Source organism: Montipora foliosa, chromosome 1, assembly GCF_036669935.1.
Source record: "Montipora foliosa isolate CH-2021 chromosome 1, ASM3666993v2, whole genome shotgun sequence".
NCBI lineage: Eukaryota > Metazoa > Cnidaria > Anthozoa > Scleractinia > Acroporidae > Montipora > Montipora foliosa.
This window is the reverse complement of record NC_090869.1, coordinates 20,611,291-20,636,958: the sequence shown is the minus strand read 5'-3', so window position 1 is coordinate 20,636,958 and position 25,668 is coordinate 20,611,291. Positions and strand designations below refer to the sequence as shown.

General features: G+C 40.6%; 2 protein-coding genes across 3 annotated transcripts in view; both read left to right on the top strand.

Annotated features, from left to right (window-relative positions):
* Positions 1-24,935, top strand: part of LOC137992593 (sodium- and chloride-dependent transporter XTRP3A-like) — a 25,550-nt gene extending 615 nt beyond the window's left edge. Inside the window, exons 3-12 of one of the 2 annotated variants that reach the window (XM_068838009.1) lie at positions 10,941-10,994; positions 13,557-14,002; positions 15,868-16,346; positions 16,422-16,532; positions 16,980-17,189; positions 19,168-19,368; positions 20,351-20,552; positions 20,631-20,790; positions 20,907-21,069; positions 21,727-24,935. In XM_068838009.1, coding sequence (XP_068694110.1) covers positions 10,960-10,994; positions 13,557-14,002; positions 15,868-16,346; positions 16,422-16,532; positions 16,980-17,189; positions 19,168-19,368; positions 20,351-20,552; positions 20,631-20,790; positions 20,907-21,069; positions 21,727-22,137 — 2,418 coding nt within the window. In that variant the 5' untranslated portion in view covers positions 10,941-10,959 and the 3' untranslated portion in view covers positions 22,138-24,935. The remainder of the gene's footprint in view (positions 1-10,940; positions 10,995-13,556; positions 14,003-15,867; positions 16,347-16,421; positions 16,533-16,979; positions 17,190-19,167; positions 19,369-20,350; positions 20,553-20,630; positions 20,791-20,906; positions 21,070-21,726) is intronic. The other variant, XM_068838018.1, reaches the window with a different exon arrangement.
* Positions 5,506-6,024, top strand: LOC138011024 (uncharacterized). Its single transcript, XM_068858041.1, has one exon. The coding sequence runs from the start codon at positions 5,506-5,508 to the stop codon at positions 6,022-6,024; it is 519 nt and encodes a 172-aa protein (XP_068714142.1).
* Positions 24,936-25,668: the final 733 nt, after the last annotated feature.

Sequence of the window (25,668 nt, the reverse complement as noted above, 5' to 3'; positions counted from 1 at the left end):
ACAACTAACAGATTGATAACAGAGGAACTTCGGACAGACGTTAAACGTCTGTCGGTTGAAATAAAGCCACAAATTGCAGGTTTTTACTCTGTCACTTGAGTTAAATGAAGCGAATGGTTGTATTTATTGTATGACAAACAGAAAGTAAAACATTTACTTTCGGAAAAAGGTTGACCAAATTCGGCGGGCGCATCGTTGATCTAATCAATATTGCAGTCAAATAAGGCAAGTCGAAAAAATATTACATGGACTTACGTACCGTGACATGTTCATCTATTTCTCTAAAAGAATCACACAATTTTCTTAGAAATCCGAGATTCATTAAGATGGTTAAATGAAGACCTCAAGTAGTCTGCATCCTTACAAATGCAAAACAGTTCGGATTTGCCATGACAGAAAATAAGTTTTCATCCTTCTTCGAAAACAATGATATCTCGAGAAATTTTCGACGAAAGACGCAGCATCAGCAATCATCAATAATTCCTTTTGATCAATAAATCCTTTGACGAAAATGGAAACAGCTGTTATTTCATTAATATCGCAAGGAGGGGGTTTCTTCCCTCGGTAACCGGAAATTAGTACTTCTGTTATTTCACTGCTAATTATTACTTTGATTCAGGTCTCGCGGCTCTTGTTATGATGAAGATTAATGTCCATCTTAACGATTTTTGTGTGTTTTTCAGTTGAGTTGTTAGGGGCATCTGGAAGTTTCTAATAATCTATTCTTTGTAATAACACAAACCGTATTTAGACTGCCGTTCCGACTGAGACAAATTATTTTTCCTTTTTTTCCGAGCACCTACATCGCCGCTGAAGAAAAAACAGTCAGTTCTCAGTGCTGATCGCCAATAAACGAAAAAAAAAGATGTCACTTGCTATAATAAATAAAGCTTTCTTATTCATTCGTTCACCGAGATTAAACGCGCAGCATTGAATTTTCTATCATTGCGAATAGGCCAACAACTTACATTGCAGTCTTACCACCGCGCACCGATGTCGTGAGTTCAACTCCGGCCGGAGAACTGACTGTTTTTTCTCAACTCAGGGTACTTAAATAACTGAGGAGAAAGTGCTGCCTTTGTAACTAGACCTGAAAATGGTTAGACTTTCAAATCTTCTCGGATAAGGACGATAAGCCGGAGATCCCGCTCACAACCCTTCAATATTAGGGAGCTTTAGCAACGACAACGGCGACGGCAACGAGAACGTTACAAATTTGCATATTCAGTGGGCAAAAACAATAGCTTTGCGCGCCCTGCACGTGCGTTTTTCATTTTTGTCAATTTCTTTGCCGTCGTCAGCAAAGCAACAACGTGAAATAACCAAGTTTGCGGTGTTACGGAGAACGTCAGCACTTGGCGATAAATTTTCATTTTTCTCCCCTAAATTTAGCGCCGCTCGTAACGGTTTCATTCCTGAAGGACCGCCACACCTTTGTCATATTAAAAAGCTTGGAATAGTCGCGAAGTGGTCGCAATAACTTGAATTTATGTTTTTACATGACGTTCTCGATGCCGTTCCCGTCGTCGTTGCTAAAGCTCTTTAATGTCTATAATCCTGTGGGACGTAAAAGAACCCACACACTTGTCGCTAAGAGTAGGGCACGTAGTTCCCGGTGTTGTGGTCTGTCTCCTGTTGAGTATCATGGTTGGGAGGGTAAAAGAGGGGGCCACAGTAATTGGCGCAAGCTGTTGTGGCACTCTGCCAGCTTGACTGGCAAACTTTGTAAATTAAATAAAAAATAAATCAAGTCTTACCGTGCATTAGATGTAAATCAGTTGTCACGTTAGCATAGCTCGTACGATCGACTTCTCCTATGGTTCATAGATAGAATATCCCAAATAATTCTCACAACATCACTGTGTCGTGTATGGGTTAGAAACTGTGCTATCACATGATTGAAGAAAGGATCTCAGTGTAAATTAAGCATGTCATCTATTACGTCACGTTTTCTTAATCCTCTCAATCCCACGATCAAAACGTTCTTTCTCCCAAGTACTACCATAGAGTTCTTTGTTGGGTGTTACATCACACCTCTTACGCTGATAATAATCTTTATTCTTAATTCCTATCTGACTGACATATCATGGAAATTGTCAGGGGAATTTACATATCGATCAATCCTGGGAGTCAAAGGGTTTCGAAAAACCCTTTTCTGCCCAAGGGGTCCCCAAAGTGACAGCGGGTAAATTTTCTGACGTGAACCACAGGTAACTCAGCGATTTTCACTCTTGGACAGGAGAAGGTGCATGCCAAGGTCAGAATGCGGTTTGCATTGCAACAAGGTTAACCACTTTCCGACTGGTTAGAAGACTGGTAAATATAACTTACAGAGTACCATCCAAGACCCAACATTTTTTTCATCAGAGGTGATCTGACGTCCTTGTCTTTAAGATATAAATCGGTGTCAGGTAAAAGGACTATGGTTGCCAAAATGTGTCAATATTCGATGTCGCGAATATGGGTTTGATAATTTCCGCATATTGGCATAAAATTCAAATATATTTGAGTTTGTTCGATACATTCGATAAACTTGTAGCAAAATTCGATATTTTCGCTTTGATACGCATTCGATTCTCTCCTCCATTTATGAAACAATTCAAGCAATATTCATTCGATAATTTAAGCAATATTCATTCAATGATTCCAGCAGAATTCATTCGATAATTCAATAAATATTTATTCGATGATTCGAACAAAATTCATTCGATAATGCACGTGACCGATCTTCCATATTTGGATAGAAATATTTATTCGATGATTCGAACAAAATTCATTCGACAATGCACGTGACCTATCTTCCATATTTGGATAGAAGGCTTGGCTACTGAGTTTACAAAATGGCGGAAAAAATCGAAAGGGAGCCTTTGGCGCTAAGCCTGCTCAATTTACTGGATAAATGTGAAATAGATTCTGAAGAGGTAACCTATCCTATCACAGCCAATGTATTTAATGGCGTTGAAATGGCTCATTCTGTTATTCTTGTCATGGCAGATACTATTAATGATGAACGACAGTCTTTGATATTACCTCGGCCCAACGCAATGCAGTGTTGTCAGGATCCACTCTTGTTAGACTTGACCTTACTCCGTCACGTTGAACTCGTAGTCCCAGGGATCTTAGGTGCCCAATTAGGTAGGATTGACCTGTGGTGGGTACATGCCGGGAAATATAGTCTTCTGTAACGTGATCAAGTTCTGTATCAGTTATGTCCGAAAACTTACTAAGACCTTCACGACCATGATCTGTCACACGTCTGTGCGAGTCCAAGTGAACCCAAGCCCTCTCAATTCTTCCAAAATAGCTGGTGGTATATCGAAGGATGGTCTCCCACGTCCGCTCCTTTTACAAGACGGCTTGCCTAAATCCACAGCACTGGTTTTTCTTCTCTCAGTCTCAGCAAGTTGTTGCCACCAGTATCGATGAATTTCGCAAAAACACTCACCAAGCTCAAGAAACAAAGACTGTCGTTCATCATTAACAGTATCTGCCATGACAAGAATAACAGAAAGAGCCATTTCAACGCCACTAAATGCATTGGCTGCGATAGGATAGGTTACCTCTTCACATAGTTAACAGAGGGTAATGGTTATGAAACCCGACAAATTTCTTTGTTGTAGGTTTTTGTTCTCTTTTTTTGGCCTTGACTGTGCACAAAGCACAATAGTTGTTTACTCCGTACTCAGGAACTAACCAATAGAAACGTGTGGGTTACGTAATTCATGCATAGTGTACAGTGGAACCCCGCGGCCTCGTTAAGTATGCCTCCCCAATAGATATAGCTGACTTCTGTGCTACAGAAACTATGGGTGTGGCAGTGAAACCCTGTGTCTGCGATGCAGACAAACTGACGCAAACAGGAAGAGAAAAAGCTGAGCTGATAGAGGAGTCATGTATCAAAATTGACAGCCAATGGATGATACCGTACCCTTGGAGAAAAGATCCCAAACTGCTGCCAGACAACAGACATTTGGCAATGAACGCTTAGAGTCAACCGACCGACGCCTGAAAAGAAATCCAGAACAGCCTGAAGCCTACTCCAAACAGATGGAGGAAATGGAAGCATGAAATTTGCCCGAAAGCTGTCAAAAGAAGAACAAGAAGCCTATCAAGGTCCCGTTCACTATATATCACAGCATGCGGTACTAAGACCAGAAAAAAGGAGTACACCTGTCCGAATTGTTTTCAATTTGTCTTCTGCATACCAAGGGCATTCACTGAACGATTACTGGAGGAAACGGCTTATTTGGAGTTGTCTTAAGATTCAGAGAAAGGAAAGTCGCAGTCATGGGTGACATCTCTAAGATGTACCACAGGATCCTAATTCCCAAGAGAGATCAACATGTTCACCGCTTCCTGTGGAGAAGTATGGAAACAAGCAGAGATCCAGACGTATATGTCAAGAGAGTGATAACGTTTGGGGACAAGCCAGCTCCTGCCATGTCGTAAATAGCGCTAAGAAAGACAGCTCAAGAAAACAAGGCCGATTACCCAGAAGCAGCTGAGGTACTAACAAACCATGTGTACATGGATGACATATGTGAGTCAAAGGATACTGTGAAAGAAGCTAGAACACTGACTGAAGACATAGATAAGGTCTTCAAAACGGGAGGATTCAACGTTAAAGGGTGGATCTCCAACGAGGTACTAGCAGAGAAAGCTAGTAGTGAAACAGAGAAACAGGGCATTAAACGTGTTCCAAGGAGATGAAGAAAAGGTTTTGGGAACCTTGTGGAATTTCAAGACGGATAAGTTCCACTTTAGAATCAGACCAGATCTGCTAAAGCTAGTAGACGGAGCCAATGAGGAACCAGTAAAGATGACAAAACTAAGTCAGGTTGCCAGGATATTCGATCCTATTGGTTTTTCAGCTGCGTTTGTGATCCGAGCGAAAATAGGCCTGCAACAACTGTGGCAATTGGGACTAGACTGGGACGTCGAGGTGCCACTCACAGTTCAGGATGTTTCAAGAAATGAAGGAATTGGACACCGTGTCCTTCGAAGATGCCTAACCGTATCCATCTTTGCCGATGCATCACAGGACGCATTTGGAGCATGCGCCTACGTACGCCAGAGAAAAAATGACGAAACGTACGCCGTGAAATTCATTGCAGCAAAGTCCAGGGTAGCACCGCTGAACCAGCTTACGATCCCGCGCTTGGAGCTACAGGGAGCCGTGCTCGCCAGCCTCCGCGCACAATCCATTCAAGAGGAGTCCAGGATACGATTCAAAGATGTTCAGTTCTTCACCGACAGCACTATTACCTCCAAAGTTCGTCCCGAAGTTTTAAGCCATTCTTGTCCTCTAGGGATGGAGAAATTCAGAGTAACACAAATTCAAGTCAGTGGAAACACATTCCCGGTGGGAATAATGTAGCTGACGACCTGTCACGAGGGATCCCCGTTAGTGAGCTACAAGGCAGATGGATGAATGGTCCGGAGTTTTTGCACCTATAAGAGAGTCTGTGGCTGGTTCAGCTAGTCTCGCCAGCCAGCAAGGAGGAAATGGAGAGTCGTGAAATACAGGTGTTGACCGCAGTCACAACACAGAAACCCAAAGATGCTATTGATCCAGCCATATTCTCTAGCTGGAGAAAACTGGACCGTGTAACGGCACGAATAAGCAGACTAGCAGCGAAAATACGACTCCGAAAGCACACAAAACGCGGAAGAACAGGACCACTGACCTCTGAAGAACTTCAGCAAGCTGAGCTGTACTGGATAAAGAAAGCACAGAATACCTTACACAGCCGCCCAGAGAGAGGTGATTTCAAATCTCTCAGCCCGTTCAAAGATGAAAAGGGAATAATAAGAGTTGGAGGAAGAATTGACAAAGCCGTGGTGACGTACGAAGAAAGACACCCTGCACTCCTCCCCAGTGATCACAGAATATCCCAAATGATAACGCGTCACATGCATACCTACGGACATTGTGGAGTGGCAGCCACAACTGCAAAAGTAAGGAGAAAATACTGGTTCCTCAAGGCTAACAAACTCAGCAAGTCCATCACGACCAGTGTGTAGTATGCAAAGAGTTGACGCACAAACGAGAAACGCATTTAATGGCTGATCTCCCAGTGCTCCGGTTAGCACCTCAGACGCCACCGTTTTACTATACGGCGTGTGATTATTTTGGTCCCTACAACGTGAAGATAGGAAGAAATAGGACGGCCAAACACTACGGCGTTATCTTCACATGTTTAAATACAGGAACTGTCCACATGGAGCTAGCGGTCGACAGCTCTACAATGGAGTTCACGCAGGTTCTACGAACAGTCTTCTCTATCCGAGGCTACCCAGCAGTAATGTTAAGCGACAAAGGGTATTCAGTGGATTTTCACCACCCAAGCTGCGCCTCACCAGAATGGATGCGCAGAAACGCTCGTCAAAAGCTGTAAGAATGCATTGAAAAGAGCGATCGGCGAACAAGTTCTATCACCCTTTGAAGTGTATACTTGCCTCTTAGAAGTCGCAAACCTGATAAACCAACGCCCCATTGGTCTCATCCCCAACGATCCACATGATGGAGCTTACCTGTCTCCCAAGGACATGCTTCTGGAAAGAGCTACACCGGAAATACCTCAAGGTCCGTTTAACGATACAAGAAATCCGCGAAGACGAGTAGAATTCGTTCAGAGGATAGTTGATTCATTCTGGAAGCGTTGGACCAGGGATGTATTTCCCGCTGACTCGTTCCGAGAAAGAAGTGGCATATAGAAAGCCGGAACGTGCAAGTTGACGACATAGTAACTGTGGCTGATAGTAGCACTCTCCGGGGCAAGTGGGCTGTCGGCAGAGTAATCGAGGTTTACCCGGGATCAGATGGATGAGTTCGTAATGTAAAAGTGAAAACAGCCACAGGAGAGTATAACCGTCTAGTTACCAAGATTGCTGTCATCTACCCTGTCGAAGGTGATGACTGAACGAACATTTGCTAAGATAAGGACTACGCCCTTATAGGGGCGAAGAGTGTTTCGTCAATACAGTGCGCTTAGATATTTCATTGATTGATTTTGATTGACATTTAGTTGTGTAATTCAATAGCAAAAATGGCATAACCTTTAGACTAGGTAAACTTCGAGTTTAATCTCGGAGAACTGAATGTAACGCTATTTTTGCTGACTTGTTTCGCTCACCTTTTTCTGGCTTATCTGAACTGCTTAACCCATGCTTACCGAAACCGATCTAACTGGATATCGTCAAAGAAGTGTTCATTGCTGAAAATCTCTCGCACGTTTATGTAGCGATCGTCTTAAGGTATTTATTCAAAATGTGTTATGTATTCTTTTAGATCGAATAATACAAGTCAATTCAATTAAAGACGTAATTATACGATTGGTGTAGACCAGTTGGGTTGTGAACCGTTTGCTGAACCAAGCATATAGCATAAATTCATATGCCTATTTGTTGCATATATAGCATATATCATATAACATTATATGCTTCTGGTTTCATATACTTTTAGAATCTCATATAAAAGTTTTATAAAAAAAAGTTAAGCGCGAGAGGATACTCTTGCACTCATCAATACTTTCAACAAACTGTATACAGTTTGTTGAAAGTATTGATGATATAATATATATGATATAATATATTATTTAGAAGGATTGAATCTACTCAACGTTTTTTTACATAACGGCAAACTTATAGTACCATGGGAAATTCCTACAATTCCATAACAAGATGCACTCATCGATGTGGCGTAATAGATTACCATGACAACAATAAAGTCATTTGAAAGCATCCTATATTTCGACTTACAAGGCATATATCTAAAAGACGAACTGGTGACCCCCAAGTTTTATTCCTATAAATTCGCTGGTGCGGATTCAGAGCCTTTTTCACAATTGGAAATTTTAAGATGGCTCTGAATCCACTTCAGATAATTTTTTTAACTTTGCAGAGAGTCTTATCTTAGTCTTTTAATCACTTTACAGCAATAAAAAATAGGGTCACCGAATTCGTTCTTGAGATATAAGACTTTAAAGACAAAATATAGCGATACTCACCGTTACGTCACCTATTGTCATTAAGGTGCCAACCAGGGATCTATTGGCTGTCGAAACAAAGAATTCTTTTGTTCTGTGGTTGGTAAAATTAAATAAAAAGAGAATTGTTTATAAACTATATAAACAGTGACGTCTCCTAAAGAGTATTTTCACGTGACGTCACGGCGGCCATGTTGGTTTTCCTAAACAATGGAACGGCGGCCATTTTGGTGTACCCAACTAATCCTCCGGGAATTGAGCTCTATTTTCTTTTGTTTCGGTGGAAAAACAAGGTTACCGATTACGTGAGTAAAAACACTCTATAGGGTGTTTTTAGATAGCTCTTTTGTTGCCATGGTAACTTATTAGGCCACATCGATGAGTGCAACTTGTTAAACAATGTATTGATCTTTTATTTAGTACTATAAAACTGTCGTTACATGAAACAGTGTCGTAGAGTTAATCAGGCCCGGTCTTCTAATAATAAATTCCCTCCAAGTTGTTGAAACGGTTTCAACCACCTTAAAGAATGAGGGATGTAACACGTTCGTTTTCCTTCAATGGACCTTTCAGACGTATTGTACAGAGATAGTATAATGAACAGAGGCGAAATAACCACGATTCGAGGGGTAAATTCGGGCAAAGTCGGGAATCGAGCATGTTTCGAATACCAACACTTCGTCTTCAGCAATACACGTAGTCGAATTAAGAACTCATTCAACAACGTGACGGTTTCACGACTCATGTGTTTCAACAGAAACAAAATTTTGAGCTCGGCGCTGTCTTGGTTTCAATATATGAATACCAAGCGGCCTTTTTCCGTTACCAAGGTAATGAAATTGTGAATCAAACCGGTTTTAATTAAGCACGCGACGTTTTTGCGACGCGGACGGCAGTTTTCCCTTTTAATTTGTCTTCACGCAACCACATTTACATTACTAAATATCTTTTTCTCCAATAGAGAATAGTTTAAAAATCAGAGATATAACTTTCCTGGCATACGAAATGTTCACTCACGTTCGGTTACCGTCTCCATCTCCAAAACTTGGCGTGCTCAAGCTCCCTAATCGCACACAACCGACAAAGTGATTATACATGAGTATCCAGAACCCGTTTCCCGAAAGTTCCGAAACCTCTGGGCGAATTTCGGAAAATTTACAACTATCTGATAAATCTGTTGAAAGACCAGCTTTCTAAAATAGGCAGATCGTAGATTCATAATTGGCTTTTCGAACCATCTGGAAAGAGTTAACGAGACTTTCGGACGCCAGCTGCCATAATTATACCGGGTTCGTTATTCATAATCATCTTCGGTGTAGGTCTTGGGGAGTATTGACGAGCAATTTAACTGTATTGGTATATTCTTGGGATCCTTTTTTTCCACGGCCCTTCCACGAGATTGGTAGAGAATTTAAGGTAATTCCTCAGTATTGCACTGCGCATCCTGTACTGCGCATATGGTGCGCAATATTTAGAAATTGGATCAAATTTGCAACATTGTAAATATGGCGTAAGACGATTTTACACGCTGAAACAGTTCTCACAACACGTGAGAGAAGTTGTGAATGACCCATAACTCTTCGCGAATAAGCGCGCGCATTCCGAGAACATGTCAAATTTGTTGTTTCGATCTACGCTAATCGACAAAAGGATGGTGTTTAACTCTTAAACGAGCACGGTGACCTATATTTTTTATTGCATAATTTTGGTGTACAAATTATCCCTTTTAAATCAAAACATTTTTTAAAAATTTGTCGGAAGGGAAAAAAAGATATAGCAAAAAACGTACTCAAAGCTTAACCCCTTACCTAGGGATGTAAATTATGATCTTGAAAACAATGGCTCGAGAACCGTTTTGAGTCGACGTCGTTTTAAGTTGAGTGATTTTTCCATAAAATAGATAAGACAGTGTTCGATGTGCTCTAGACCTTCTACCTATTAGGTTGTTTTTCAAGTGTTACTTCAAAAACCTTAGCTAACGCAAAATGTACCCTGAGCCAATGAAATGACGCGTGTGATTAGTATCAGTACAGGCATCATGAATGGGGTAAACTTGGTTCATTATATCTCTTAAGCCAGCACCTTGACTTATCTTTATTATTATAGTTCTCTAAACATGGATTAGTAGGGAACATTCAGGGAAAGTTTCAAGAAAATTGTTTTTCTGAGGAATCATCTTAATGACACAATTTACATATAAAACAGAAACAATGAAGTTGCATCCAAAACCGCTCCAACGTAATTATGGGGAGGATAAACTTCAGAGTGATATTTGGATCTTAAAGGCGATTTTATTAAACTGTATTAGTGGGTCGAGTACTAATAATTGCCGGCAATCAATATGGAGGATCGAGTAAATGGCCCTTATTAAAAGTCTTCATCGGCGGATTCGGTTGGCATGTTCACAACGTTCCGCCAACTATAGAAAAGCTCAGTAAAACAACCAAAACAATGTCTGATTATTAAAAGTGTTCCCAACTTTGTTTTGGCGGTTTCAAGACTAATAAAGCGCGGGTATCCAAGCTATAATTAATACCCTGCCGACAAAAAAGAAAACGCAGCGCAATGCAAAATAAAACAAAAAACACAACCTTGTCGATAATAGCTAACGCATTTAAAATCAAATACAGTTTTAAATAACCAACTTTTTTTAAAGGATGTTTACACACGTTCACAGATTTAGCTAATTTTCTCTTTTAAATCCGAAACTAGTATAAAGTTTACAGTACCACCTGCAAAAAACGAAGCCGCTTAACCAGACCAAACGCCGGCTATTATGAGAATTGCTGGGTGTAAGAAAATTAGCATATTACATCCTAACTTATAGATTATTGCATGCAAGCTTTTTTTGGTAGTCGATGCGGTGATTAATTCGTTACCAAAGTGTGTCAGACGATTTATATGAATAACTTGATATCGTGAAACATCATGAATTTTTGTCTCGTTCTATAGAACATTACCGAAAACTAGAATGCCAAGTGTCTTAAAAGAAAAGCCAAGAGCAAGGTAAGCTTTGCGTAATTTAACGGCGTGTAGGCGTGATTTTTTCTTAAATCTCACCACCATGATACAAATCGTGTTTCTTTGATTTGAAATTGGCGCTTGTTAACATTAGCGCAAATTTCACAAATTGATGACCCGTTTGTTAACTACTTTAGCGCCGAATGGTGGGCCAGAAACAGGAAAAGGAGTTCTTGTACATGTTTACAATGTCATCGTGAATAATCGTCGATGCTAAAGGCGTAGTAGTTTGTATCGAGGCGCCTAACAGGTGAAATATCTCCATTGCTAAGAACTCCCGGAAGGCTGTCTTGATAATTTTCCCATATCCCTTTAGAAACAAACGGCCGACGAGTCGTTGACACAGCTTACTCAGCTTGAGAATGTGTTGGACCAGTGTTTATTGACTTTAAACAGCAAATCGAACATTTGCTTGGTTCTCAAACCAATTTTCGAACCTTTAGGAAGCTTAAAGGTGCTTGAATAATAAAATCCCGTTTGATAGTTTGTCACTTTTAGTCCGTATTTGCCTTACTCAAAAAGACCTCACTTTTTGGTAGCTCACCAGATATTCCACAACAATTACCTACTTTGCATTTGATATGAGTATTTTGCCAAAAGCAGCAAAGCTCCAAGAGCAAAGAAATTCCTTTCTGGAATTATGACACGGGAGGTAGTTCATTTAATTTAAGTTAAAATCAAACCATTATAGGCACTTTGAATCCGATAACGGCTCCATTATATGACCAACAAGTAAAATAGACGGTCAAGAAATAAGCAAAAGCCAGCGATCGACTGAGGAATTTAACGCCAACTAAATCCACGTTGTCCGGCGGCAGATATCCCTCTTTTAATGCTTTTCAAAATGCCAAGACCTTCGTGGCTTTACCTACGAGAAACCGACTAAAGCAATTCCATTCGGAAATGACTGCATGACTTTGCTCCAATTGTTTTTGTCGGAGCCGGTCTCATGAATTCAAGAGCAATTTGGAATAAATGAGCACAAGTGCGAACAAAATTGCACGAGCCCAGAAAAAAACACTTGGTCACCGGATAACAAGGAAATACCTAACGACCTGTTTTAGTTTCTACAAAAAAGTACACAATTTGTCTCGAGTACAACGTAATGAAATTTTGACCCGCCATGTAGAAAATTAAAGAAAACCCGCTTTACTCTGACCGTGGAAGGCGTTATACGCATATTCAGTAACTTTTGTAACCCAACATTAAGTTATGGAAATCGTTTCTATCCTTACATTGTAATTTTATCGTGCACCCTCCGGATAGCTAACGAAATAAAATGCCCTGGTTCCTCGCACTGGCAGTACACTTTCAAATATTTAAATAACTATGATATTCGCCAAGCTTACAATTTTAGCCTTATTCAAACGTCCCATTTCAGCCACTAGAGTGAATCCGTTTACTCTACCTTGAAGAGAGAATCAATGCTGCGTTTTTAGAAAGAATTGGCTATTTTTACTTGTTGCCATTCAATGGAGCGTACTCAAAGAAAACAAAACTTGCGTGCTAGCTTTACTCAGTGTTATTTTTTATACTGATTCACTGTAAGCTTCGTTCTGTTGCAGAAAACTAAATCTGCGATAGGCTGTCACCTCAATGTTTTAAAATTAATAATTAAGCTGTTTGGAGAATATTTAAAATGGGGCTCGTGGAAGTTTTGTTTTCACTTTAGCACATGTACTCTTGGTTACCGAATTTGCACTGCATGCATGCACTCCCTGATAAAGATGCACCAACTTGACTCGTACCAATGCAACATGTGGTGCTAAATGAACACGAGAATTTCAGTGGTTTTTCCCGATTTTCATATTTGCCTTGTTTCGCCCCAAAAATACGAAATGAATTCCATGAATTAATAATTAACTTGTCAACTAAGTTTCCTATGATGATTCAGTCGATTTGCATTTTCGATGTTGTTTGAAAACATTCAAAACAAAGATATATTAATTAATCAATGTTCCATACTTTTTAAGACCTCCAACGATCATGCACACGGTTGGGTTTCTCACTTCTCGGGGCTTTAATTCCACCTTTTATCGCTTCAAGTTTCGTTGTAAAATCTCCATCATCTTAACATGAAAAAGGAAATAGAGATTCAGAAGACCATCTCACCCTTCCGAGTAAAGTTTGCTTGGAGAAGAGGTGAGATGTCCTACTCGGCTCATTACATCCGGTTCTGATTTAGTCTCCTTCGCAGCTGCTCGGGCCGAATTCACGAGGAGCGTTGCGTGTCTTCGCTCCTCGTGACTTCGGCCCGAGCAGCTGCGAAGGAGACTAATTCTGATTCTACAATGCAGTAATGCGACATTCTGCATGCAAAATGTTATGGGTGCCGTTACCAGTTATTGGCGCTTAGATACGAATAGATCAGCACCAAGCTTAAAAAATATGTTTCGAGTTATATCAGAGTTTTATCTTGTAAGATCTTTATCCAATTCACCAGTCACTGTGAGTCCAATGATGATTGGGAATACTGTGCCGTGTAATTGTCAGGAGATGTCCGTAGTCATTTTTGAGTCCAGGCCAGTACTCTTTTCTATTGTTTAGGTCGCTAGACTCGTTCCCGTCCTATTCCGGAAGTGCAATCCCTTCACCAGCCAACTTGGGTACTATGAACTCTAACGCTGACTCGCCGATATCGGGTCTCTTGATTCCAAGTCCAGAAATGGAACGAGCAGCATCTTCAGCCGGAGGCCTCAGTTCGGACAACTCAAAGGAAGTATTTTTAAACACTAAGTCACCGCTGCGCAATTTAGCCAATCAGCTTTCATCTAGCTTACGAAGCAATCGATCAAGCAAAAGTGAGAACCAAACTCGCAATCATCACAACCATCATCATGATCATCATCAATGCCGTCACGGGAGGGGACATCACGGAAGTAAAAGAGAAAATTGGAAAAGCAGATCAGAGTTTATCTTGACGTTGATTGGTTACACCGTCGGTCTTGGAAATGTGTGGTTATTTCCCTCATTGTGTCATAAAAATGGCGGAGGTAAGATACCATCAACCCTACCGGTATGGGTCGGGGAAATGGAATGTGCTGTAGTTAATTCGATCACCTATCCCCAGTGTGGCCTGGCCTCAATAAGGGAAGGCTCTTCTCCCTCATACATGATGTGCAATTTTCTTTGATATCCCTTCTTAGTATATACTAAAACAGTGGACAGTGTTGAACTCGCGCGCTGATTGGCTCTTCAAACTCCGAATATCCTTGTGCTATTTTCCTCCAAGCAACTCGGGAAAAAATGGCGTGCCGATTTGCATCCGTGACAAGTGAAGAAAACATTCAAATTCATTTTTTGTGCTGTATATTATCTCAATGTTTTAGTATATACTAAAACAACTATCCATCTCAGTGTCGGTGGCTAGCCACCTCCACTTTGGTGAATAGTTGCTAACTATCAAAGCCACCACACTCCCCTGTTATTGTATTAAAACAGAACATTGTCTGGCATAAATAAAAACGTGAGATGAATTAAACGGCCTGCTTCAACCAACCTCGTCCCTTGGTTTTCAAGTTCTCGTCATAGCTCAACTGCTTAGAGTATCCGCCACATGCACCCTCAAATGGTCTACCTAGTTCACGATCAGAGGCCGGTTGCTCGAAGCCTGGTTAGCACTAACCGTTGGTTAAGAGGTATTAAAACTTATGGGTTTCCATGGTATTTAACGCCGGCTAGCGCTAACCATGCTTCGAGCAACCAGGGCCAGATCGTTCCAGCATAGTCAATTCTTTCCACAAGACTCAGATCGTTCCACTTAGAAAAAGACAAGAAAACATTCTTATCCAATGAAAACGCAAAAAAAATCCTGCTGGATGCATGTCTATTTGACAGAATGAGTTTACACAAAGGCTCTCTAGATTGTTTTTACGTGACGTCACGGCAGCCATGTTGGTGTACGTAAACAATGCAACGGCGGCCATGTTGGTGTACCCAACTAGTCCTCTGGGAATTGAGCTCTATTATCATGCAAACGTTCTCCTTTGTTTCGGTGGAGAAAAAGGTTACCGATCACATGAGTGCAAACACTCTATTGTCGCTGACTGTAATCGAACTTTTCGACATACAGGTACTCTTGCAAAAATCTTTCCTTTAGTTTTCCTTTCGAAAGGGCACCTTATTTAAACTTTCAGGTGTAACAGTTGATAAGTTGTTCTGTTATGCACAAAGGAATTTCAAGTTCGCCATTTTGAGTTAAGTCTACCCTAATTGTTTTAAAGATTTGTTATCTGGTTATTTCTAAGTGGAATGATCTGACTGTTTGTGGAAAGAACTCGCTGTGTAACGATATGACTGAGTATGATTTGACCGGATACCCATAGCAAGTGAATTGTAGCCTCCCTCAAAATTCGAACAATATCGACAATTTCCTAAGTCCGCTAACTGTTCACTAATGTTCGACCCACACCATCTAGTCTTAGAAAAGTTACTACTCAATCAATTTCGTCTGCCATTTGAAATTTCCGAGCCTTGCGAACCCATAGACAAAAGATCATTGATCCAAGATCACTTAGATCATGGTGCATCAAAGGAACAGAAGAATCATTTCCCGGGATTCATCGCTTCCTTTGATGCACCATGATTCAAGTGATCTTGCATGTCGAATTTGAAACTTGAACGTCGAATGTGAATTGCCAAATTTTTCACTTCGATGTCGAACTCAAAAGCTGGATGTCAAAATCAAAACGTCGTCGATGTCAAATCCAAAACTTCGATATCAAATATGAAAATCAAGACAAATTTGAAACTCGGCGGAGTTTTATTCTCTGGAAAAGACCGTGCATAAATCCGTGGGAAGGCGAGGGAATTTCTCTGTACCCTCCAATAACTAATACGCCATGGGTTTTCTTTGCAGCATCTTTTCTTATCCCATACGGAATCATGTTGGCACTTGAGGGCATACCACTGTATTACATGGAACTCTGCATTGGACAGCGGATGCGGAAAGGCTCTGTTGGAGTATGGAACGAAATTTCACCCTACTTGGGTGGGGTTGGAATCGCTTCCGTGATGGTGTGCTTTTTAGTCTCTCTCTACTACAACGTAATTATTGCCCGATGCGTTTTTTACTTTTTCAAATCGTTTCAAAATCCTTTGCCTTGGTCTGAATGCCCTCTCGAACCAGTGACTTTCGGCAACGTCACAATGATGAAGCCTGTGGACGAGTGCGAAAATACATCGCCGACAAAATATTTCTGGTATCGAACGACCTTGCAGATATCAACAGGGATTGAGGACAGCGGTGGAATCAACTGGAAGCTCTACGCATGCTTAACTGGGACATGGATTCTCATTTGGTTGTGTATGATGAAGGGAATTAGAATAACAGGAAAGGTAAGATTAATACTACAACAGCAATAACGCGGGCTCATCTGCGATAACTCAGCGCTTGTTGTTTTATTTCTACAGATTGTATATGTTACAGCAACATTTCCTCTGATTCTGCTGATAATCTTTTTCTTCCGTGGAGTTCACCTTGAAGGATACCAAGAGGGGCTGGCCTTGCTTTTTATCCCTGAGGTACAAATAACAAGAACAGTACTTAACTAACAGTTTCAACCCTTCAACCCATCCATTTATTCCTCCATATCAAACGCGTCATACATATATACGACGTGATCCCTGCGAGCAATTCCACATCCTGGATTGGCCAAAATGGTTTTAACCCCAATTCTCCCTATCACTCAATGTCTGCCAACTGCAATTATTATCTCTGTCGTTTACGCATCGCTTTTCGCTCAAAACGCGGGCCGCCATATTAAGGGAATGACCAAAATACAAAAAAAATCACTTGTTGTGATTGACCTTACAGTTTTTAATCTGAAAATTGCTCTATACATCAAAACAATAATTTAATTCAATAAATTGTATTAATTAAAGTCGACCAAAAACAAAGCAGAATTTCCGATACAGTATGCCTCCTAAAATAGGTCAATCACTTTCGTTTCCCTTACTTTTTCTACACAGTTTAATCGTCTAACAGATCCACTCGTGTGGCTGGAAGCTGCTGTACAGATCTTTTACTCTCTGGGAGTGGCTTATGGGTCACTAATCGCCTTCTCCAGCTACAATCCCATAAAAAATGATTCAACAAAGGACGCCATCACGGTTTGCCTCATCAACTGTGCGACATCAATTTACGCAAGCGTTGTGGTGTTTTGTTTCATCGGCTTTCAGGTACTTTGATTAACATTTCATGGTAAGGGTGATTTGAATATTTTCCACCACCTTACTCGCACGGTAGTCTGCTCCGTGGTCCGTTGGTGAGAAGAGAATGTGTGACGAACCAAACCTCCAATAGTCACCGCCTTACTGCAGAGCTCGAAATTATCCGTCATCCGGTCTTCCCAGACTGACCAGAAAGTTTACTGGCGACTAGTGCTAGTTTTTGGTAAAATGAAAAGGTTGGTTGCCCGAAGAAAAAACAACGGACAGCCCAGCCAAAAATTGAAAATGTACTTAGTACATAGGCAGCACTCGACGGTTTTCTGTTGTCAATAGAGAGATGTAGCATCAGTTTGCTTGAAACGCGAACGGCAAAAGTGACCACGTAACCATGATTTTCTCGCCATTTTCTACGTTTGCCAGCTGCCGCTTGCCGTTTCTACGTTGGAAGTAGGCATTTTCGCGTTTGCCGTATACGCGAAAATTTCTTCTCGTTTTCTTCTACATAAGAAGTAGTTTGCGGAAGAAAAGTACCCCCAAACCATTTTCCGGTATTTGGCATACCGGAAAATGGAGGAAAAAATTAGGTTTCATGGTTATACATCGTTCATAACTGACTCCTTGCCGCAATTTTCTTTATGAAGTCACGTTGACTCTCTGTTGACCCACAAAACAGCTTCATCGAAAGTAAGGGTAAGGAATTTCATTTTAAAAAGCGGTTTTTCTCAAAATTAAAAAAAAAAAAAAAAACTATTTACGATTTAAAATACAAAATAGCTTACCTTGCTTCAGTCTTGTGTGTCTGTCTCTGGTGCGGTTTCTGGTTAGGTTTAGGGTTAGGGTCGATTAAGGGCGATTTTTGCCGGTTTTTGGTTCCTCTTCTTTCCTCTCTATATATGCTTTCCCAAGTTTGGGGACCGAGACGAAGCCAAGATGTACAGTTCAGATAGTCATACATCGAGCTTAGGATACCTTCGGATAAAGCGAAAGCAAATTAGCGATGGTCTTACTAGCCTGAAGATATGAAACGTTCAAGACCACATTGAATGTCTATTCAATATCGAACACTGGGCAGTTTGAATGTCGATGCAGCTTACGCTTGTTGTACCCTCAACGACTTTAAAAGATCTAAATTCTCGTGAATGACTCGTTATCTCCAAAAGCACACAGATAAACTTTAAGGGAATGCTCAATGTACATCCGACTTTTAGTCTACCAGACTTAGCCTCAAACCTATGGCTTTTCGAGTATAGCCAAACTACCTGCGAGCGACTAATCATTGTCGATTGAATTTTGAACGCATTCAACGTGTGTCACAAAAGGCGAAAGCTCCCGGCAGTCAAACTGTTTTGTAACCTTTACAAATCTTTCCTAAGCTCCCAGTTGCTCCCAGCTTTCTTGCATCGGCAGGTCTCTTTTACAGGTCACAGGTCACAGGTCATTGTTTTCCTTATACAGAAAGCATCCTAAACATTCATAATAGCTAACATTAGGCCTAAAAACTTTCTTTAGGCCTAATTAGGCCTAAGGTATGAATGTTTAGGATGCTTTCTGTATTAGTAAAACAATGACCTGTGACCTGTGACCTGTAAAAGAAACCTGCCGTTCTTGCATGCTGTAGCTACCATATTCCACATTTTCAAAAGGGTGAACAACCACGAACAATCGGGATCAGGCGTTTTTTTTAAAATGTAACCTGTATAAAATTTCCTAGGAAAAGAAAGCATTCAACGAACATATTCCCCTATTTGCAAGAACAGAGGTCGGCAACATATTATTCGAGGGTGCGTTCGATTTTGAAATCTTGATCTTCGGATTTCCAATCGAACACCAAATGCTTCCTCACATGGACTTCCAATTAGTGAAATCCACGACAAAATCCGTTTCCAGATTTTGAGATCCATTGGAAGTTTGAAGGTCCAAATTTTAAGATATAAATCCGGATTCTTCGAGATGTTTTTCTTTTAATGTTATGGGGTGTTTCTTTTAGGCGGAAGACAAAATGCAACAATGTCTGATGAAAAGAAAGGAGCAGGTTTTGCGTGTTCTTAACCAAACTGGTACCAGCAGTATAGGTCAGCCAATAAGTTTTGAGGAAATGAACGACGGGCTATACCAAGAGCTTGCCCAAAACGCGTCGCATTTGCTCAACGAGACACTTATCAAGTGTAACAAGACGGAATTCCTAACGGTAAAAGCTTAATATTTGATTACGCCGATAGGCACTAGAAATTCTTGGATAAGAAGAGTGTCGATACGAAAATAGATGTATCACTCGATGGGTTCACCGCTTAACTCAACCGCCTCGGTTGATAATTATCGATCGCATTATTTTTAAGATATGCGCTATGTTTTTACAAAGCTATCATTTCGATTAAAACTGAAAAGGCGCGAAAAAACTGAGAGATAGGTGAAAATGCGTCTTTGTCTTGGAATTAGCGGGGTTGAACCAGACTCTTAGTAGTAATTGCAAGACCAGGAAATCTACATCAGCGTCGTGCAATTTACAAATGCATGCTGGTTGTAAGTCTGAGTGTACAATGGAGACATTCATAGTGGCGTGCGGCTCGGCCTTTCTGGTTTCTCGCACTCGCGAAGGAAAAAGGTTCGGACCCAACCCCTACCCCAATGTAATGCGCCCGTTCAGAACCAACAATCGTGCTACATAGGTGGAATTCTTGGTTTGCACTCACGTGATTAAACGGCCATGTTGGTGAACAATACAAAAGCTGGGAGACACAACTGTCCTGGAACGCGAATTGGTCTCTTCCGGTGGCCGTCCACGTCTCAAAAACGCGCGTGCTTAAGCTCCCTAATAGCGCCAAATTCCCAAAAGACTCTTTCGCTGTTGTTCAGTACACCAACATGGCCGCCAATAACGTCAGGTGCAAACCAAGGATTGATCCTCGCATTTATCCAATTGAACAACTTTACGTGGTTCCAACGGGATTTGAGCCCACGACCTCTGCAATTCCGGTGCAGTGCTCTTCCAACTGAACTATGAAGCAGGCCAATTTGTCAGTGGGCTCATGAGTGCCCGTGCAAGGACTGATGAATGAAAGAAATGTATATTTTGCCTTTCGATGAGGGAGACCTTTTAACGTTTTCCATAAACACATTTCGAAGCCCAAACACAATATACTAATTTTATTGTGGTGTTTTTGTCTTAATAGTTCCCAGCAGGCACTGGGCTCGCCTTTATTGTCTTCACAGAAGCCATCAATAAGATGCAATTTGCATCGTTGTGGTCTGTCATGTTTTTTCTCATGCTTATCACTGTCGGCATTGACACCGAATTTGGAATGCTGGAGGGAGTGGTCACACCCGTCATTGATCAGAAACTTTTCCCGAAACTCAAGAAAGAATACATATCTGGTATGCGTTCCTTTTTTGTTTCATCCATTTATGCACTATTCATCTTGGTTTAAAAAGGATATTTGCGTTATTTTCCAGGTCTACTCTGCTTGGTCTGCTGTTTATTGAGTCTGCCATTGGTACAAAGATCAGGAGAATACTGGATGCAGCTTTTCATCGATTACTGCTCAGGAATCTCCTTGTTAATTATTGCGTTGGTGGAATGTATCGCTATCTCGTATGTTTATGGCATTGATAGGTAAGTAGACGAACCGTGACATAGCCCTTAAGGGTCGATGTTCACTTTGTCTTACCCACGGCTAATTTGAGTGAAAACGTTTCACTGATCTAATATTTGATTGTTCGTTTTTTCAGATTTAGTGACGACATCAAGTATATGACGAACAAGCCACCTCGCTTTATTTGGAAATGGTGTTGGAAAGTCATATCTCCGGTCTCTATATTCGTTGTTCTCGCAATGAGCATCAGAAGCATGTCAAAGGAAACAGCACAATACAAGACATGGGACGGAGAGAGGGTGAGAATAACGAGAATGATATCGATAACGATTATCCCGACAATGGTGAACATTTTGGTGTTGGCGACGTAAAATAGGGCTTTTAAACTGATAGCTTCTTATATGGTCATTCTCATCTCGAATCAGAGCCAAGAAAGGCAAAAAAAAAATCTTTTCTTTCGTCGTTTTTTGGATGGTTTCTCAAGAGTGACGTCCAACATCAGGATCCCCTGAATCAAATATCTTTCTTTTGGGATATCGTTTGTGTAGACAGTCATGAATAAAAACGCCCCCCTCGCCGAGTATTTTAAAGTAAATTAATCCCATGCGCAACGTCTCCGACTTCGTCTCACCCGAAAGTGCATCCGTGAACATTTCAGTTAATGCTGAAAATAGCAAACTACAAATAACAATGATCACATCAAAAAAGTCAGGGTCTTTTTCAACGCAAACGATAACAATTATTTTCCTTGCCTCGACCTTCACCCGTTTTTGCATGGTTCTTGGTAAACTACTGGTGCACATGCGCAACTGAGTGTAATGATAAAGTACACAATGCCTTCACTTGACAACTATGTTTGACAAAGCGATCCGTCAAGCATTAGGAAGGAACTGTATATCCCTAGTCATAGGTTCGTGCAATTAAGTGATAACCAGACATTTTGTTTTGATTTTCAGGGTGAAACAGTGCCGACTCCTTACCCCCCCTGGGGCAAGTTCCTAGCGATATGTTTGACCCTTGTGGCCATTTTCTTCATCCCTGCGGTGGCACTTTTACGTTACTTCCGGGTTATACACATGAGAACACCCGAACTTCCGGCCGTGGTATTAGAAGACGATCGCTTCAATATGAATGACTTAAACTCCTCTGAGCGACAACCTCTGCACGATGATAACAACAGGCCAAAAAAGACCAAGAAAATGAGAAAATTGAGCTTGGCCAGAAGAAAATTTCGACTCGAAGAGAACTTAGCAGCGGAATCTTCTTCGGAAACGAATAAAAATGGACCGCTAAACAGAGTGATAACCGCTAATGGGCAGGTATATCAACTGGTAAACCAGCATAACGGTGCTGCAATGTTTGTTTAACATTTAGATTTGTTAATTTAAGCCGGAAAAACAATTATGGCATGATATTGCTGCAAAATCAGAATATGCTCGTTTTCTTGTGTCAGTCGGCAACGAGTAATTACTCTGGAAGTACTCTTCGCTCCTCCCTTCCCGCCACTTTGTAACGTTATTGTATCTCAACTGTCGTTTAAACAAACGCTACTGGTAAAATAAAACTGATCTTAAAAGGAGGCCAAAAGCGAAAGGTTAGGAGTCAAATATTGCATCATCGGAAGATAAATAGATGACCCAAGTAAGGTGTCACGTTGCCATGCAACTGCTGAGTAAAACGAAAGATAAGGCCAGTCATCTATTTCCGAAAACTTAAACGTTCCCTGTTATTTCTCTGCAAACTTGACACAGTACTTTTGAAAACTCTCACGTATTATTTTCTATGGAAATTGTCGGAGAACAAACGCTTACTGCTTTCAATTTTTTTTACGTTCATTAAGTAAAGTAAGACTTTACTTAATGAAACATTTTTTAATGTTAGCGCTGCAACGTGTGCGCATTGTTTTAGTACTGAGTACATTTTTCTACAATTTTTAGAAGACTACGAGAATAAGGGAAGGTTTTAACGGCCTAGCTGGTTATTCTGTTATTTTCCAAAAGGATTAGTTTAGACGAAGCTTTGTAAACGTTAAGCAGTTTATTTCATCGATCGTGTAAACAGATTGCATATTGAAGTTCCCTTGTTAACTGTTAGTGTCCATTCTTGAGACATCTGCAGTCACTTTCCTAATTGAGCTTTTTATGAAAGAGCTCGTTGTAATTAGAACCGTTTATCTGTTTTTTTCGGTGTTCCATTCAACTGTTAACTGTTTGTGAAAGCTAAGCTCAAAGTAATTACCCTTTAGCGCCCAGTTCAAACGTCGAACTTTTCATGTGCCGAACTTAATTCCCTTCATTAATCAGTATATGAAGAGATCGACGCGGTTTGAATCAATTAAGTTTGACAGATATCTTATTTAGGACGAGCCGAGAATTAAGTTCGAGTGCGCACGTGGGAAGTTTGATAATAGAGCGAATTCGACTTAAACGTCGAACTTCTCGTCAAATTTACTTTTGCATCCCCGCCACAATCCAATTCTCTCACTAGGTAATTAATAATGAATTAAGTTCGACGTATGAATCAACCGTCGAACTGCATTCATTTGGGTTGACCCAAACAGAAATTACGTTCGCCAAATGAAAACTTCAACGTTTGAACTGACTCTTAGGATCCTTATAAATTAATGTGATACAACACGTGAACAGCGGTCACCTTGTATAATGTGTATATAGAGGATATTACACGGTGGCGAGAAGATATGAATTTTATGTTCGAGTGGCAAGAACAATATCTCACGAGTGAGCGAAGCGAACGAGTGAGATATTGTTCTTGCCACGAGAACATAAAATTCATATCTTCGAGCCAACGTGTAATGTTCTTTTTATTATATGGAGACTAAATATTGAATATTTCCGATGTTATTGTGTTTCAAAATAGTCAAGTTTTACAAATACGGCTGAGCTTTTTAAAAAAAGGCGGGAAAGAAAAAGGCGGGAATCGTGACGTCATTGAACGATACGACACTCACAAAGGTGACATACGGAAAATACGCCACTCATGTCCCGGATGAAGTGGCGTATGGAATCTACGAGTGGTTTAGTTCCCAGTAAAACACTCTCCTCCATATAATAAAACGTAAAATGTGATTGGTTCGATATCCAAACCAAAAACAAAAGACTAAACAATAGGCGATTTCCGAGTTCAAGTCTGCTTCCTCTTCAAAGCGAGTCTAAAGGCGAAGTTGTTCTTATGAAAATTAGTTTTTATTCATATGTAAAGTAGAACTAATTACCACCACAAAAACTTCGCACTTATTCTCGCTTTGAAGAGGAGGCAGCCATGAACTCGGAAATGGCCCATTAAAGCAATGACTTAGACTTAAAAAATAATAAAAGCTGCTTATAATACCAAACAATAGGTTACGAGAGCCGCTTTGTTACTACAAAGAATAGGAATATGACTGAATAAATTAGGTGGATCGGTTAGGTATCTTGACATCGTGGTTAAATTGTTATTTGTCAATTAAGTATTTCCGCGCCTCATGGAGTTCTAGAATTGAACAATTTGGACCGATTTGTGCACGGTTCACTTTGTGTCAAGTTAGGTCACTCACTAGGGAAGAACATGATATCCCATAGTGTTGCTTTTCTTGGAGCTTATAGATTCATATCATCCATGTTTTTTCTTACGTATACTTTATGCATATGTTACGAGAACGGTAAAAGTCCGGAAGAAATTTACATTTTGGCAAAAACCAGAGAAACTTCTTTGATTGTATCTCTTTACTTGCCTGGCTCCAGTTACTTAAACGATCGATGGATAGCGCTATTCGCTGGATAAATCACTTTATTAAATTCTCAACCTGGGATAATGCAATTCTCGTGCTCTGATTGGTTCACTCAATCTCGGTTATCAGCTCATATACCTTGGTTTGACCTTATATGGTAAATGATTGATCTAAGTGTTGCCAAGCTAAAAGTTTTTTCGCCGGAAAGCGAAATTTCTCTCTGAAGAAAGCAAAAAAAAGTTTTTCTGGACAGCTGGGTTAAATTCCGACGTTTAGAAGTACGCGAAAAGGTAAGAAATGTTTTTGTGACGAGCCTGCGTCTGTCTGACTACAAGGTGTTACACGACATCGCATCGGTTCTCATCAAGTTTTTTTGATTTCGCTCGGATTTGCTCGCTTTTTTCGCTCGCATTTCGTACTTTCTAAACTTTTGGAGTTTAAAGGAATTTAATAAAACAATTCGCGCTTGTTGGATATGAGACTGGTTATAGCCAACTCGGCGCTACGCGCCTCGTTGGCTATTTACCATCTCATATCCAACGCGCGCTCATGGAATAATTGTTAAATATCCAGTGGATAAGTCATGCGAAACTGAATTTGCGCAATCTAACCGATATGGATAGTTAGTGATTTATCCGGTGGATAGCGTTATCCACCTTTTGAACAACTGGGGCCTGCCGTCCAGATATCAACTAACTTCGTCAACAAGTTAGAATAAGACGTTTTACGCTTTTAAGACAACCCGCAACCCCGGCTGTCATTTGCACGTTTCATGTAAACTGAATGAGATGCTAAATCTCTCTATTGTATGTCGATTGGTTTAGAGAGGTTTTCAATAGACCTTATTCACGATGGCCGCCATGTTGGATTTGCTATTATCATGCAAATTAGCAACACACTTGTGAGGGGGCAAACAACACAAGTTCGAGAGGTTATAACGAAAATCTTAGCCACACAGATGATTTGTTTCACGTTCATTGAATGTTTATCACCTAAGTGGTAAAATAGAATGATTACACAAGTTACTTCGATGTTTTTTTAGTGAAAAAGTAGCAGATAACGAAGTAGAAAGTCAAAATGTCGGAGGCAATCAAAAGATATAAATTATTATTTTTTCCAATGTTTGCTTCCCCCCCCCCCCCCCCCCCCACCCCCAGCATAACACATGGCT

Bases quoted from the DNA above. Each gene is read 5' to 3' on its own strand.
- LOC138011024 (XM_068858041.1), top strand. From the start codon at position 5,506: ATGGAGAGTCGTGAAATACAGGTGTTGACCGCAGTCACAACACAGAAA.